Below are 16,464 nucleotides of genomic sequence, written 5' to 3' on the forward strand. Positions count from 1 at the left end.
CTTGTGATTTTTAATTCTTAAATTAGTCGCAAGAGATTGCTTTAAGGACTCATTTGTTCTGTGTTAATGCAACTAAGACAGTACTTTGTAGTAGAAGAGTTTGAAACTACTCTGATTGTAAAAAGAAAAGTGAAGTTTAGACAGTGGTTTCTTTTTGTTTGTCTGAAGGTTAATTTTCTTTCTAGGCTGCCATCTGGGATGCTGCCTTAGGGTGTAGGTGCTGTGTTTGAGTCCTTGCTATGCTCAGTTGTTCTTTCTGGGTGTGTCTGTATTAAAACCGTTTTTGGTCATGTCAGGAGTGCACTTTTGAGGCAAGTGTTCTGATTTTCCCCATTAACCCTGCTTTGGTTCGTATTTCAGCAGTCTCAGACTATACCAACTGAAAGTGTTCATTCCTTTGGATGAAAGTAAATCAAAACATGCAGTCCAGGAGTGAATGTATCTCATGCTGCAGTGATAATGGGCTATGCAGTGACAGGCCGGTGCTTTCCAGAATAAACCCCCTTTGAAAGCTTCTGGTGGTGTTACAGGTACTCAGCAGCAGCTGTCTGCTCCATCAGTCTGCCTGCTGGTCCACACAACTTCCTAATGCAGATGTTCGCCTCTGCCACTTTTAAATGTATCCAAACCAACTGAGTTTCATTAAGATCTTACAGATTATTGAAATAATTACCGAATTATACTTTAAATAATTCTTAGCTTTCTGCAATCAAACTTCTGAGATTTCTGACCAGCCAGGATTTTGAAACTGTTACTTATTTTATTATTAAATAATAATGTTTGTATGTTTATAGCATCTAAACCAATGTAATATAAAAATACTTTTGTTTCAAAACCTTTTCCTTCAGGGAACAAAAACTACAACAGCGCTATTGAAATAAAAATATACAGAAAACAAAAGGAGTAGGGGAAGTTATTTATGATTTAAAAAAATACATTGAAAAGTAACAAATACCAAAGCTCTAAGCAGATTAAATTTTCAGATGAAAATGTCATGTAAGCTCAGCTGAGTCAAGGATCTTGGTTGCTTGCCTTGAAATATGATACTTACGCTTAAATGATTTAGTGTGACAGTGTCTAGCCTAGGTTTTCAGGATCACTAGTATTTTGTTTTTAAAAGCAATTAGGTACCTGGGCCTTACAATTATTTTTAATATTTTTTTTGGTTTAATATTTGATGTGATGTATATCTTAATGTATTGTTTATATTTTTTGTTTGTTTGATGACAGAACTGTCAGTTATATGAAACAAATACATGACTGTGAACTCTGTTTATTTAGAATACTTGATCAGTGAATCATGCTTGAGGAGGAATTTATACAAACACTAAAATTTTAAGCATGGGCTCGAGTTAGGAATGTGATGAAATACTCTATTCCACAATATAAATGGCTCTTTAAAGAACCTTTTTCTGAAGTTGTTTCTATTTACATACCTGTGCCAAGGAACCAAACAGACTTTCTCCTGGTAATATACTTGCCTGGGTAACGAGAGGAGTATTGCTCACGAATACCACACTGTTGTGGGGAGGATTTCTACGACTGCTTTTGTGTTTGGTTTTGTGTGCGTGGAGGTGTGGTCTCTGTCATTCCTCCCATATAGCAGAGTAGTAGGTATGCAGAAAGGTCTGTGCTGCTCTGGTTCCCGGGCTGAAAAAGGGACCTTGCATTTGAAGCATCTTTGCTTCTGAAAGCTGAATATAGATCCACTCTTGCCTGGAAAGAGCTCTTCTGCACAGCTCCCTAAGCCAGCCTTCGGCTGATCCAGAAATATCTGAGTGCTGGTGGGAAAGAATAAAGTGTAAACAGCAAGTTGTTTAGCCAAGAAAACAGAAATATTTTCTATTTGAGTTACCCTAGACCCTTCTCCTCCTTATAAAGAGCCCTCCCCCCTTCTCTACTGGTTTAGCAGCATACCTTAAATAAAATACACACCTACAAACCTCCCCCCAGATATATAAAACTGTTCTTTGTGCCGCTTGGTTCACTTAGCATGATGAGGTTTTTATTCTCTAGGGACAAGTGCGTATTTCAGGCTCTTGGATTGTTGTCCAGGGACTGTCATTTACCGTGTATTTGTGTAGCTCCCACAAGCTGGCATTTCTCTGTGTAGTAGTTTTAATTGTGAGAATACTGATGGACCTATAGACAGCAGCTTAACGCATGTTTGAAGGCTGAAGATTTGGGTGTATATAAAAGTGGAAAGGATTCATTAGTCTCACTTGAACAGTCTACTCTCTTCCAATATTTCAGTAACATCTCTTGTCAGCATCCTTTTTGTTAAATAATTGTATTTGGGGCAGTGGGTACTGCTATAGGCATTGGAAAGTGAAAAGCTCTAGAACCGGTGTTTAGTGAGGTGGAGGAAATGTATTTGAAAATAATCTTAACTTCTGCTAGAGATGCAATAATAAACCTGCTTTAAAATAGAAAGCTTACAGAAGAAAATAATGAATTGTGTGTGGACTGTGATATATTGCCAACTTAGTATTTCTGAGCTCTGTGATGTGTCACAAATGCATGTATTTCTCTATTAAGTGACGCCTCTGCAATTTGGAACCTTATTTGTTGGAACTGGTCTTTGGTTCATGCTATGTAGCATTTTAAAAAAGAAAATGCATTATTAGTTGGCTTGTAGTAACAATTTTGTCTGTTTGCTTTGTAGGTATGAAGCGGCCATTAAGTCCTGACCACGTCTTTGAAGATGGGATTATGAATCAACCAGCTGTTCTACGGGGCTTTGAAGAAAAAGGACTGAGGAATGACAGGCAGGACTATCAATTAAGCAAAGAAAAAAAGAAGATACTGTTTTCCTTCTGCGACGTGTGCAATATACAGCTGAACTCTGCAGCACAAGCTCAAGTTCATTACAATGGGAAGTCTCACCTGAAGAGAGTGAAGCAGCTAAATAATGGAAAACTCCCTACAAGTACAGCTCCTGCTACTTTGTTTGCAAGTACGAGCACAGGTACATGATTACTATGAGATGTTGGATTTTGGTCAGGAGATCTGAGGAAGCTTTTAAGCTCTACGTTCCCCACCCAACATAAACATTAAACTTAATATAGATCAATACTAGTAGTTAATAATTTTGCCACGTTCAGAATTACTTGTCTGTTTCTTTTCCTGTGAAGCCAACTTGTATTAAGGCAATATTGCGTTAATACATGATTAATGGCTGTGTTGGGCCTTGTGTAGTTGACAGATAGTCTATTTAAAAGTAGCTGTTGTGGGTTCAAATAGTAATGTATTTTGTCATCTGCTTTTGTTCCAAAAACAAAGTTCTGAAAGGATGCTACAGGTACAGGAGAAACTTTTAAAAGACAATTTAGTGGTGGGAAAAAGAGGAGGAGAGCTGGAATTTAGAGGCCTGGCCCTGTCACTGTTTCAGCTTTCAGTGATCTGGGTTTTAATTACTCTCATTTCAGTGAGAAGTAATTTGAAATAATTCTTTTTACTTATTGGGCAAAACAAAGGTCCCAAATGCTTGGGCAAAATGCATTTAACATGCATAATGTAAAGTGCAAAGCACATAATGTAAAGGTGCAAATCACATAATGTTCTTTTTTTGTCATGTGTGTTTTTTTTTTTTTTAAATTTCAGTGTCATCGTTAATTAGTTTCTAAATTAATAGAATAATAGAATGGTTTGGGTTGGAAGGGACCTCACAGATGATCTAGTTCCAACCCCCCCTGCCATGGGCAGGGACACACTCCACTAGACCAGGTTGCCCAAAGCCCCATCCAACCTGGCCTTGAACACTTCCAGGGGTGGGGCCTCCACAACCTCTCTGGGCAACCTGTTCCAGTGCCTCACTACTCTAACAGTAAACAATTTCTTCCTAACATCTAATCTAAATCAACCCTCCTTCAGCTTAAGGCCATTACTCCTTGTCCTATCACTCCATGCCCTTGTACACAGTCCCTCTCCAGCTTTCCTGTAGGCCCCTTTAGGTACTGGTATGCCATGGTACCCCATGCTTTGGGGTTACTGTATAGCTTAGGAGTTAAAATTCATGTTTCTTTGTGCTTTGTTCATGGATCTTTATATTAGACTATATCCTAGTTATGTGCTGGTTATGCTGGTCTATCCAGTGCATGTTGAAATAGGCACTCTGTTTTTATAGCTGAAGGATGTTGGTTTCATAACATTTAAAAGAAAGAAATGCCTTGCATAGGCAGTTTATTATTATTATTATTATTGCATAGACAATTTAATATACTGCTTAAGAGCCAGTAGGAGAACAAGATTTACTGAAATGTAGTTCTCAAAACTTTCAAAAATAAGTAGAAATTAATTTTCTTATGATTAACATTATCCAGGCTCAGTTTTAATCCATGTCCTCTGGAGCGTTGTTACCGCCTGTAATGGGAGTCTGCCTTTCCCATTTCTTTAGCTAACATTGTAAACAGAATTAATTGTGCAGGTGGTAAGAGAACAATTATATTCATCTCACCTTACCAGTGAACAGACTTTATTCCACGTGTGAAGGAAGCAAATAGCCCTGCTCATACTTCATTGTTATAACTACATCCCTTTCTAATGAACCAGGTAGTGAACAGTCCAGCACACCTCGGGAAGCTTTCTGCAAAGGTTCCTGCTAATATGTGGTTGGAGTTTTCTTCTGTCTCCATAACATGAATATGAAATTAATAATATTCCTGTTGGAAAATAAGATGACTGTAAAACATATGTGACTGTAGATACTCATTGACAGTACAGAAACCAGGATTACAGACCTGCCAGAACCGTCTTGATCCTGTGTGACAGAAAAGATACGTGTACCATCACTGCCTCCAGCCTCCTTGGCTCTTGGTGGACTTTCTTCCAAATGGGGATGAACACAAGGGGCTCATGAGACACACTTCCATATTCATTGTCTTCTGAGGCCGCCTCTGTGACAGGTGGCCTCAGGATGTTCTAAAACACCCTTTTAATTGTTGACTTGCACTGTGTTTTTACAACTATAACCTCAATTTGTTGCTCATAACTTCCAGTAATAGGTGATGGTCCTTGTTGTACCACTACTGAAAAGTTTACTGAGATTTGATACCTGGAATGCCAGGTCTTGGCAATAATACTCTACAATGTATAGGGAAGGTGGGTTTTTATACTTAAAGTCTAAATATCTTTTTAGAGATAATTTTAAAGTTACTTTTTTATGTTTAGAGTAAGGGTGCAATTGTCATAGAATTTCAGAAGTTTTTTAGCAACTTATTTTTCTAAAAAGCCTACTCTGTTTCTGCAGACTCTTGTTTATTTTGCTCCCTCCACCTCATTATTGAAATCTAGAAGCTATTTTGCTATTGTACCTGTACCTGCAATTTCAGTTATTTCACAGCAAGTAAAATTGCATATAAAGTAAAGTTTACAGCTGCTCTTCTTTCTATTGACCAAATCAAGAAATTGACTAAATTAGCAGGCTTTGGTGATTTGATCCATGCATGGAACTTCTCATTTTCTTTACATTGGTGTTAAATATTATGTGTGTGGAAAAAACCAGTATTCTACTGGAAGAGTATACGGCACGCGACATTAGAGCCTTCGCTATTGCTTATGGTAGTGATTATTCATTACCATTCATACCCATCCTGTCTTACTGCAGCTCAGGCTGAAGTTCATCAGCAATACCATTGCCAAGGGCCATCCCTACCCTTGTGCTAGGCGTATCTCATGTACGACCAGGCTTCTGCCGGAAGGAAATAAATGAAGTTTCGGGAAAATGAGAAAGTCTGTACTTGCTTCTGCAGCTTGAATTGGAAATTATTTCAGTTATTTCCTGTAAGCAGGAAAAGAAAGGGTAGTTTCTTGCAGCCATGGGGAAAAGTATTTTGGAGTGGGCCTGTTAAAAGCTTTTCAGCAGCACGTCTTGCTGGAGGCTGCCGCAGCGACAGCCGGCCGTGGGTCAGGTCACAGCGCCACGGGGTACCTGAAACCCCAACTACCCCTTGCAAACGAGGGCTAAGGTATCCGCTCTTGGTAGGCGGAGGACCCAGTCTTAAGAGTATGCTAAGAACGTGGCTAATTTAAGATTGCTTTCCTGCTTACCTGCTAACAGAGAGCTGAAGCGTTACCCGTTCGGGAGGTGGAGGCGGGGGGCGGCACTTTGCAGCAGGGAAGGCTGCGGGGCCGCCAGGCTCCCACGAGATGGTGCTGCAGCCCGGGCCATGCCGCCGCCGAGCCGCGGAGCTGGGCTGCGGGGGCTTGCTCACTGCCGTTCTTTTCTTAAGCCTTTTTTATTAAGCAAGCTGTCTGTAGGGATAACAGCGAGGTTTTTGTTAACATATGCTGTGGCTAGTTTTGTGGATGACTTCGTTGTATTCCTCCCAGTTCTCCTTTGGAGATGACACCGATTTTGCTCATTACTCATTCCCCACGGTGGTACCTCGTGGTGAATCTCCTGATTCTCTCTCCTTTGCCCCCATGCTAACTTGGAAGTGATTGGTGTAGTTTTAAGAGTGAGTGTACTAGAAATACCTGTCGAAGCCCAAATTTTACAGATCCCTGCAAATGGGTAGGGTAGTGTCATTTTTTTGTTACAGAAAGTGCCCAAATTCTAGAAGCGGGCAAAGCAGAATCACTTTTCCCTGGGCCCTAGGCTGTTCTAAACAGCAAACACTTTAGAGTCCAGATGCCACTCGTTAATGCCTATTTGAATATCTTTCTCTAGGTTTGGCTGGAAGTGTGATTGGGAGGTCAGTCCTCTGGCTTTGTTTTATTGTGGTAGCAGCTCTGCCTTTTTGCTCTTGAAATCTCCGACCTTGCAGGACAGTTTTGGCAATGCTGTGGGCCCCTGTGCTGTGACTCTTTGTAGGAAACAGTCCTACAAGTTAACGTGTTCCTCTGTGATACTAAGGAAATAATCACAGGATGATTTCCTGAGAGATGATCAACACACAGTTGTGTGACCTGGCTCACAGCAGTGACAGCCAGGGGTTTGTTAAACTAGCAAAATAAATACATAAATGACTAGACTTCTGTTGTGTTCATGACTTGATGTAATTCACAAAAAGGGCCTGGTAATGCTAGTGCAAGGGGGAAAGTAAAACAGCAGTCTTGGACATGGGGTGAGAACAAGGGACTATGCAGAAAGCAGATTTTCTTCACTTTTGGCAATAGAGATTAGAACTGTTTTGCCTCCTTATGCGATGCCGTGTTAAGTTGGAAGTCTAGGTATCCCTTCAAGTTAATGGAGGCAAGGAGGCTTACAATTAACGTGCTCAGAATTATCCTTCAAAGGATCCATGGACAATATAGCAAACTTGCATATTAGTTTGCCAAATGTCTAGAGTTAGGAAGTGAGAATAGTGTCTTCAGCTATGTCAAATGAAAAGGACCTTCTTAAACATCTAATTTAGATTAATAATTAATTTTCTAAGCATTTGACACTTTCTTTCTCTCAAAAAGTAAAACTGGTAGATGTTGAGACATTATCCTGAAAATATTCCAGCTAGCCTTAAATCCACATGCCCACCTTTGGCCTGGTGCATGAGAGGAATTTTTATTTTTTTTTTAAGATGAAACTGTAAGGAAATTACCTTGCCAGGTTACTAGGTCAGTGCAGGATTAAACGATGATCTGTTACAACAGAATGAAACTGCAGTGCATCACTTGGATGTCAGTGGAGTTTTTCCTTGGTTTTTAATTGTCAGAAGAATCTGATCCTAAATGGAGGTCTTTGTATGTAGGTTTGAATCTTTAGCTGGGTCAAGACTAGCTTTCTGACAGGTAGCTTAGTTGCCGTCTAAGACTGCTTTCTGCCAACTTAATTGAGAACAGAATTTTTGCTTACTTTGAGCCTCATGATCTAGGTCCTCAAATTCCTTATCAATGTTTGTCTTTCATTGTTCTAAAAACAGAACAAGGATAATCTGACTTTTATTACAGAAGGTCTTTATGAATTATTCTACCAAGTACTCAGAGGAATGCTAAGCAGCAATCAAAAGTATCTTGAAAAAGTTTGTGAGCTGAGTCCTACTAAATGCATCCATGCATAGCTATAGGGAAGAGAAGGAAAACGCTAATAGAAGGCACTGTGGGCTTACTTGTGTTATGTCAAAACCTTTTCTAGGCTTGTTTTGCCTTCCACATCTGCTGCCTACAGCCCAACCTTTTGGAAAGCAGTTTGAAAAAAGCTGCTGTGGGGGCACAAAGTGGAGCGATGCCTTGGGGCTTTCTCCCTCTGCCCCCCACGTGAAAGGGAGGTTGTTCCCCGTTTTGCTATCCTGTTTTGCTACTCTGTTTGGAAAAGATTAGGCTCTTTTGCTAAAAAGCAAAACTATTACCTTTCTCCAATGTAATAAAAAATAATAAGAGTTACATTCCTGTAATGCAACATAGGTTAGTTAGCTGTTGAGAAACTGTTAGTATTTCACTTCTCACTGCAGGGTATGTTGACTTTTATTATTCAGTGGTCTTTTGAACAAGATTGAATTTGATAGTTGGTTCCACATTCTTTCCATCACTTGAGTATCTTTGGTAACTCAACTTATGTAACATTACATATTTCTTATGATTTTTCTTATAGTGTGAAATGTATCTATGATAAGTGATTGCTATTTTTCTTTCACAGCAGTCATGATTAGCTGCTCTGAAATTAAGGGGATTTATTATATTGTTTTGGTGCACTTGATACTCCTTACAAAATGCTGCTGATGACAGTTAATATCGAGGGACGGAGCTGACATTAAGGATGGTTTCTTGTTTGCTAATAACTACAAGCTGTACCTATAATACTTTGTTCTGCATTTGAGTAGCTGCACTGTGAAAGTACTGGTAAAATTCATAAAAATAAGTAGATGATATGTGTACTTACAGATAGTCTTCAAGAAGAAAAAAAATGGAAAATTGTTTCATTGAGGTTGGTTGTTTTTAAGTAATTGTCAAGTTGCATTAGAGCAAAACATTCAAAAATTCCCTAGTGGAAAAAAGAAAACCCAATCTTTTTTGACATTGGTAAAGGTTATCAGACCAATTATTCTTTCATAGCCTCCACTTCATTCTCTTGGAGGTGGGGAGCACAAAAATGACATTTGTAAGCAAACAAATGGAATAAGTGGCTAGTATGGAAAAAAGCAGTTTATGGGGGGTGGTGCTTTGTGTGGAGTGGGGAAGGATTTTAAAAAAAAATTGGCTACCACAGTTGGCACTCTTTGCCACTAGTTTGCATAAATATATTCTTGTAGCAAAATTCTCTGCAAAATTCCTTTGAGGAAGAGAATTTAACCTGTCTTCAGAGGCAGTTATACTGTGGTAAAGAACTAGCATTTAAGATGTCAGATAATCAGATGTTCTAGAGTCTAGGACCAAAAGTACAGCTACTCACCACCCATGATTTCAAGCCGAGATAGCTGCAGGAGTGGTGGTGACCCAGCGTCTGTTCAGGCTGGGGGGGTCTCCCTTGTCATTTAAATAGCCCAGGCAATGGCCTGGAGAGCTGCTGAAATCAGTTGAGTTCATGTTGCTGAAGGATTTCTCCACCATCTCTTTGAAGGATGTGATCCACGGTTTACAGGTGTAGACAGCTGAGATGAAAAGGGATCCATAAATGCAGAATCATTGTTTTTATTCGGTGCGCATTTCCAACAGTGTTTTAAAATGTATTTAAATGTATTAAAACTATATAGAAATTACTGAAAAAATAAAATAATAAAGTCAGATTTGTTTATTATTTTTATTTTGCAAAAGTAAATCAGATACTCTCTCTGCACGGTAAGTATTCTCATCTGGGATCAGATCCTGCCAAAATTTCTCTCATAGCTGTCTCATGACACAGTAGTATATTTGGATAACGCTACAGGTATTATAATAAAAACTCCTGCGTCTTTCTGTTTCTTTGCAAACTTAACCTAGTAGTGATTACATCTGATTCTTATTACACTGTGTATCTCTGTGGGTGTGAGTATGCACAGCAACACATATGCCCTCTTACCTTTTTTGGGAAAGAAAACATATGAAGTACCTGAAAAGACAAAAAGATTTACATAGTGGGAAGTCTGTGTGGGAGTAGGAAGAGCATGAATTTAATAAGCCATGGAGATTTTTCATAGTAAGTAATTAAAAATTATTGTTGTTTTTGAAAGATGAAGGCATTGGTCATGTAAAGTCATGCTTTTGGTTGTTGATTCTATCTTTGCTAGGTCAGTACTCTTAAATTTTTCATCAGAATATTGGTGCTTCTCTTTAATAGATATCCTATTTGTTTATGTATAATAGACTTTGTTATGTGGTTAAAAAGTACTTATTTGTTCATTTGCATAATTGTAAATTAATCTTATTTAGAAAAGCTGTAAGGAATCATTAATTTTTATTGCTGGATTTTTTCCCAATAACGAGCCTCATCAGAATACAGGCTACTGATTCTCCTCTGTCTTGTGTTCATTGTAGAAAAGACAGAGCTATTTTTAACATTTACACAGTCTAGATAGATGATTCTTCGTTCTCTGTGGTTTGGAGCTGAATACGTAGAGCCTTTCATAATCATATCCTTTTTTTTAATGGTTTGTTTGAATTTGATCACTGTAGCTGATTCCATGCATTGATAATGAAGGCTTGGGTTGCCTGTTTCTCAGCATAAATTCACCTCAGACTTCTACTTTGACAGTGCTCTGTTTCGGTACGCATGAAGATACAGAACTGAAATTGCTTTGCTTTCTTTACAAATGACTCAGAGTGTGCTTGTCCTTCCCTAAAATGTTGCCAGCGTGTGAAGGATTTTCAATGAGCAATGCAATAAGCCGGCATCTGGGAAGGTTTGAGGCTGCACTGGTATAACACTGTACTGTCACACGGATGATCAGGGCTGGAGCCAAGTCTCTGTAGCACCGTAGATCATATTGGTCACATACTGGAAGTTTTGTTTATGTAACTTGGTTGCTGTTGAAGCTGCTTAAATAGTATTGCCATAATGTGGAGTGGACTTCCCAGTAGAGGTGAGCATGATTTTTATTATTAAACTTCACTGAATTGCTTTGTGATATAATATTAAGGGTGAATGCTTACATGTTCGGCATTATTTCTGTGTGTGTGTCATTTTGTATTTTAGTTATTCCAGTGGAAAGGATAAGAAAAATGGCAAGGCATGTAATGCATATTTTTCTTCTCTTCTTATTTCAGTATTAAAAGTAACTCTAAATATGTGGCAAGCTCCTTTTCCTTGCTTGCTGTTTGCAGAGGGCATCTTTCCAGTAGGTGACTTCCTATGCATTTTAAATGTTTTTGGAACATGTCAGTGATGCTGTATTATTGTTAGAGAAAGAAGCTAATTAGCAGTGTGACTAAATACCTCTTACCAGAGCTTGCTTTCTGGCTTGTTAAATCTCAAATTATAGTTATAATGATATGCAAAACACAAGAGCTGTCGGATTCTCCGGATAAACTGAGAAAGTAAAGCATGAAATAAATTGTATACTGGATTTGACATCTTGCGTATGTCTGTCATTGTTAATATTAAAAGTTATGACCCGTCGTGCCCAGGATAGCTTCCAGTAATTCATTTGCACTGACAACTTGCTTTGAGAAGGGTATAAAATTACTGTTGCTTCTCCCTAACCAGTTAAATTTGAGATTTAGTGCAGTAAGTTTTATTTAAGGGAACAGATAGTGTGCTAAAGGTAGCCTGTGAAGTTCTGGTAGTAAATCTTTAAGCTCAAAAGAAACATTATCATAAACTAAATAGACTTTGTACCTATGTGTTTAGAAAAAATAAAAGTTTTTTTATTGAGAATTTCAGCTATAGCAGAACACAAAAATTTAGTTCGGCTGAGTTACTTATTAAGCACTGCTGTTCTGCTAATATGTTTAGTTTGTGGTGAGACCAGCTATGATTATATTTGCATTTGCTGATAGTAATTTTTTTAACAAAAGAAGGAGAGATGCTGAAAAATATTTATAAAAAGGTTTTTCTTGCTTGCTATAGAAATGTCTGTGCTTACTATGTAAAGACTGCTGTGGGTTTTTTTTATGAGGAACTAGGACAGCTCATGTGTTTTCCTGCTAAATATATTTATGAGGCAGCTGTTTTATAGCTTTCAGCTCTAAAGTTATAGATAAGTGTGTATTTGTTTGACAGAAGATTCGAGAATTTCCATTTACTGCCAGTACATGTAAAGCTTGGCTAAGCAGACTGCATCAGGAGCACACACCATTTGTATTAGCCAATCTGTCTTTGCAAGTCCCAGGGCCACTATCTCGCTAGAAGCCACTGTGTGCTTTTGAAAGCATGAAATTAGTTTTATACTGAGCACATGGTTTCTCATTTAGCAGTTCTTTTTATGGTAATGGTCAATTTATGGTTCAGTGCCAGAATTTTGGTGTTCTGTCAAAGCTGATAGCTTCTGCTAAGGTGTTCTTTGGAGATAAAAACAAACAAACAAACCCTGAAACAACACCCCCCCAGCCAAAAGAAAGGAAAAACCCCCCACAAACCAACAAAAATGCGGTTTGTGGTGGGGATCCTAGGGAGACCCTAATAAAGGCAAATTCTCCTCAGTGACCTGAACTATTCACATTTCTGATAGCACTTTGAAGTAATTTTGTTGTCTCTCAGATAACATTTGTAAGCATACGTTTGTCATTCATGACATAAAATTATTAAATTCCTTGTCACCTTATCATACTTCATACAAAGTTTTATAATCACTTCGCAATAAGCTTTTTTCATGACATGGAAAATTACTATTCCTCAATGCAAATTTGCTCTGGGTGCTTATTTACCGATCAAGGACAAAATACACTTGAAAAATGTATATGAAGCACCCTAAACATTCAGGAGAGATGCTTTTTAGAGAGCAACTTTTGAACACATTACAAACTTTGCTCTTTGTTTGAAATCTGTAGGAATCAAAATAAATTGTTAGCAAATACCTTTGTAAAACCTCCCTTAATACATAAAATTTGTAAATTAATGATCCAACTTTTTTTACCCATCTTTCATTGTTGGAAAGAGGGCATTCTAACTCTGTCAGATTGCTAACTGTTCCCTCACTAGCAGCTATCCTTAGTGAAAGATTAAGGTGGTTAACGTTGTGCACTCTTAGGCTTTACTTAGGTTACTTTGTCCAGCTTATGTTAATCTCTCTTGTATGTTAGGTAATTTTAGATTGCGTTGCTGTTAATATAGGTCTATGTAGTTCTGACCTGATCCTGCAATAATCACTTTTTTATGATACAATATTTGCTTCTTTGCTCAGTTCTGTCTGCAAGGGGCAAAATTTGACATTGCATTTAGTGTGGAAGATGTGGTGGGCTCTAGAACTGGTAATGTTTCTTAAGTGCTGAGGAGAGTTCCTGATCAGCTCCTGATATGCCTTCCTGGGAAAGAAGAAGCTGGAGGCCGTAGCTTCAAGAAGCTTACTTAAGAAGTAAACTTAAGCTGGAATATCAATTTTTTATTATTCCATCATCATGGAGGAGGAAGAGAAGTAGAAGCTATGGAGACTATTGCTCTTTGTCATAGACGCTCGGAAGGCGCAGCAGAGTATCACTTCAGCAAAGCTCCTTTCTCAATGCTATGTTGTTTGGATTTATCCTGTAGTCACGAAATAGGTGCAGACAGACAGCTTGGTTTTTATATAGCTTTAAAAAAGAAATATTGCTGTCATTTTAGGACCTTTGAATAAATTTGCTTGCTATTTTTCAGTGTGTGTTTAAAGGCTACCAGGCAGAAATATTGTTATGAACATTTGGAAAACAATGTGTGACATGTCACTACCATGACATATAAAACTTGTTTTATTTCTTTGTGCTTCAGCTAGAATGCCTTTTCTTGTCCTTTTATTCTTTTTGGGATTCTCTTTATCCGTGCTTTTTATCGCTATGAATACAAGCTTGTCACAATTCAAGCTGGCTAGTTCTTTGTTCCAAGATGATGTTGTTTGTAAGGTGCTTTCAGCTTCAAAGATGTTGAATCGTCTTCCAAGTGTCTTTATTGCTGCATATTTCCCCTCCTGCTGTTTCACATTGGTAGGTAAAGTGAGAAGCAAGATCTGGTGTGCTCGTTACACTGGACAAAACCACTTCACTTCCTGGTAGGGAGCTCTACTGTTTCAAGAGCCATTTCTATATCAGATTGCCAATTGTCACGTGGCACCATAATTTTAATTTCTTCTCCTTTAGAAGACATCAGTGTTAATGTACAGTGATCTTTTGCAGTTCGAGAGCACTTGGGCGATAGCCGCTTCACTATTACAAAGTTACTTACAAGGAGATTCTGAAGAAGAGGATGCCATAAGCTAAAAGGAAAAAATGATTGGGGGAGTGGTGTGGGGTTGTGAGCAATTCCGTGTTGATCACTTGACTTTGGGACCCAAGTCTTAGCCAGGCTCTTCATGGAAATCTTGAATTTGCTTTTTTTTAGTGAAGGTTGCTGAGGACTTCTGCCAGAGGAGCCGAGTAAACTGAGAACTGTAGTTCACTGTGGCAGCCCTGTTGAAGCCCTACTGCTGAAGCTGGAGTTTATATATGTTTTTCACTATCTATAGGCTAAAGAGCCAGAGGTGTTCTGGAGGTCTCACCCAGAATGTTCAGCCAAGAAATTGTGTGCTTTTTTATATGATTTCTGTTCTGTTGGATTCTGAGCAGTGCTCATAACATACCTTTGAAGGGAAAACGAAATGAGTAACTTCCGTATTTCACATATGCTTTTTGTTCCTGTAAGGATTTTTTTTTTTTTTTTTTTTTAATGTGAGGAAAACAGGGTACTTATTTATCTGTATGGGTGTAAGGAGAGTGCTTTTGTATTGACATCAGCAGTTAGGGCAGATGAAAGGCTAAATTCCTTAGCCATGGGTAGGTCCAAGACCTACCCTGAAAAAGTTTTTTGCCTGTGATTGAGCAGTGCAGATCTCAGGAGGAGATGAGGAAGTCTTTTTAATACTGTGACTAGATAAATACAGCTTCTTTAAGGACTGGGATTTTCAAATTCATATAGTGTGTTATGGGAGCTACCTGAGGGAAAGGATGTGACTGTGAAAGCTCGGTGAGCAAAACTTTTCCTGGTAGGCAACTTGTGAAAGTGTCAGACTTTCGACTGGACAAGAATTTGTGGTGTGATGTGTTCAGTGATACCACTTGTTAGTGTATGTGGTTGCCCTGGATAGTGTGCTCAGATCACCTGTGTTCAGGTGATTAAAGGATGTTTCTAGGTCTAGGGACTTCTGAGGTTATTGTGGTGAGTTCCTTTTTGAATTTTTTTGTTTGGTTGGGTTTTTTAGCTGTTCTCGTAGGTAATGTTTATACTCTTACTGGCTCTCTCTGTCTTTCCTTATACATCAGTATCTAGTGTGCTGGTTTCCCTTTTGCTCTCTTCAAGAGGTCTGTAATGACATAATTAGAAGTCAGAACACATTGCCTGGAAGTTTGTGACTTCCACCCAGGGGCCTCCATTTTCTTTCTTTAGGATGCTTCATAGTAGGGGGAGCAGAGAGGAAGGGGAGGGAAGAAATCGATGAAGGAAGTTCTTTAAATTGTCTGTCTTTCTGCTCAAACTGGATTCAAATCTTCACGTATGTGGAATCTCCTCTCACTCAGCCTAAACTGTTTGCATTGATGACATCCTGAAATGTTATGTTTCATAATAGGTACAATGAAACCATAGTTCTGGGACTGAGCATTTAAATGTGACCAAAAAAGGAGGCTTTTTTTATCAGCAGAACACACTTAAATGGAACATGGAGAAAATAAAGAGGTGAGGAAGATTTCTAGGCTTTAGAGTGGTACATCTGGATAAAGAGTCACAGAAATCACTTCATCAAGAAAAAGCAGACTAGCTGGAAAGAACTGAAAGTTATTGTTAGGAATTGCAATTAGTGTATTGTGGCCAGCTTTGTTAGTGGTACCATTGAAGCCTGATATGTCTCTAGTAAGGTTCTGAAGAGTAAAAATCCATCCTCTGTTAAGTAATCATTGTAGCAACCTCTTTTTAAGGAAACAAATAGCACTTGGCACCTGTGTGCCCAGGTTACTTCTGAAAATAAGATTTAAGCTTTTCAGTCACTTTGGCTGGTGAGCAGGGCACAGACTTTCAGAAAAGCCAAAGCTAGACAATCACAAGTTTATTTGCTGGGAATTAAATCATCATGAAAATCCTCAGGTATTTTTTTGTTTTGTAGACATGATTATAAAGAAATTTCATATGAAAATAATATAGTACCAGATTTTTTGTTAATAACTACTGACAGAAACAAGGAAAAATCTGGCAAAAACAAGTAAAAATATTGTTGTCCCTTCTTCATTTTGTTTGTCATTTGCAAATTCTTGCTCATTTTAATAATTTATCCTCTCTAACAAGTATTTCTCCTTTGAGGGAAAAATCTGTGGTTTTTTTTTTCTTTCCTCCTTCCTCAAAACAAACAAGTCAAATGACTTTGGTTTAGATATTACTTCAGATTACCTTTGCTGGGAAAAAAAATATTTAAGTTGACATTGTTCTCTTAATTGTATAATAGACTTCTACTCTGAGAGTTA

The 16,464-nt window shown here is 38.3% G+C and overlaps 1 protein-coding gene across 2 annotated transcripts in view; it reads left to right on the top strand.

Moving 5' to 3' along the window:
- Nucleotides 1-2,667: 2,667 nt before the first annotated feature.
- Nucleotides 2,668-16,464, top strand: part of ZNF385B (zinc finger protein 385B) — a 136,407-nt gene continuing 122,610 nt past the window's right edge. The window contains exon 1 of one of the 2 annotated variants that reach the window (XM_075756512.1): nt 2,668-2,968. In XM_075756512.1, the coding sequence (XP_075612627.1) occupies nt 2,668-2,968 (301 nt within the window). Of the gene's footprint in view, nt 2,969-10,696; nt 10,932-16,464 lie in introns of those variants that run through there. The other variant, XM_075756514.1, reaches the window with a different exon arrangement.

The sequence above is a fragment of the Balearica regulorum genome, chromosome 6 (assembly GCF_011004875.1).
Source record: "Balearica regulorum gibbericeps isolate bBalReg1 chromosome 6, bBalReg1.pri, whole genome shotgun sequence".
NCBI classification, from domain to species: Eukaryota; Metazoa; Chordata; class Aves; order Gruiformes; family Gruidae; genus Balearica; species Balearica regulorum.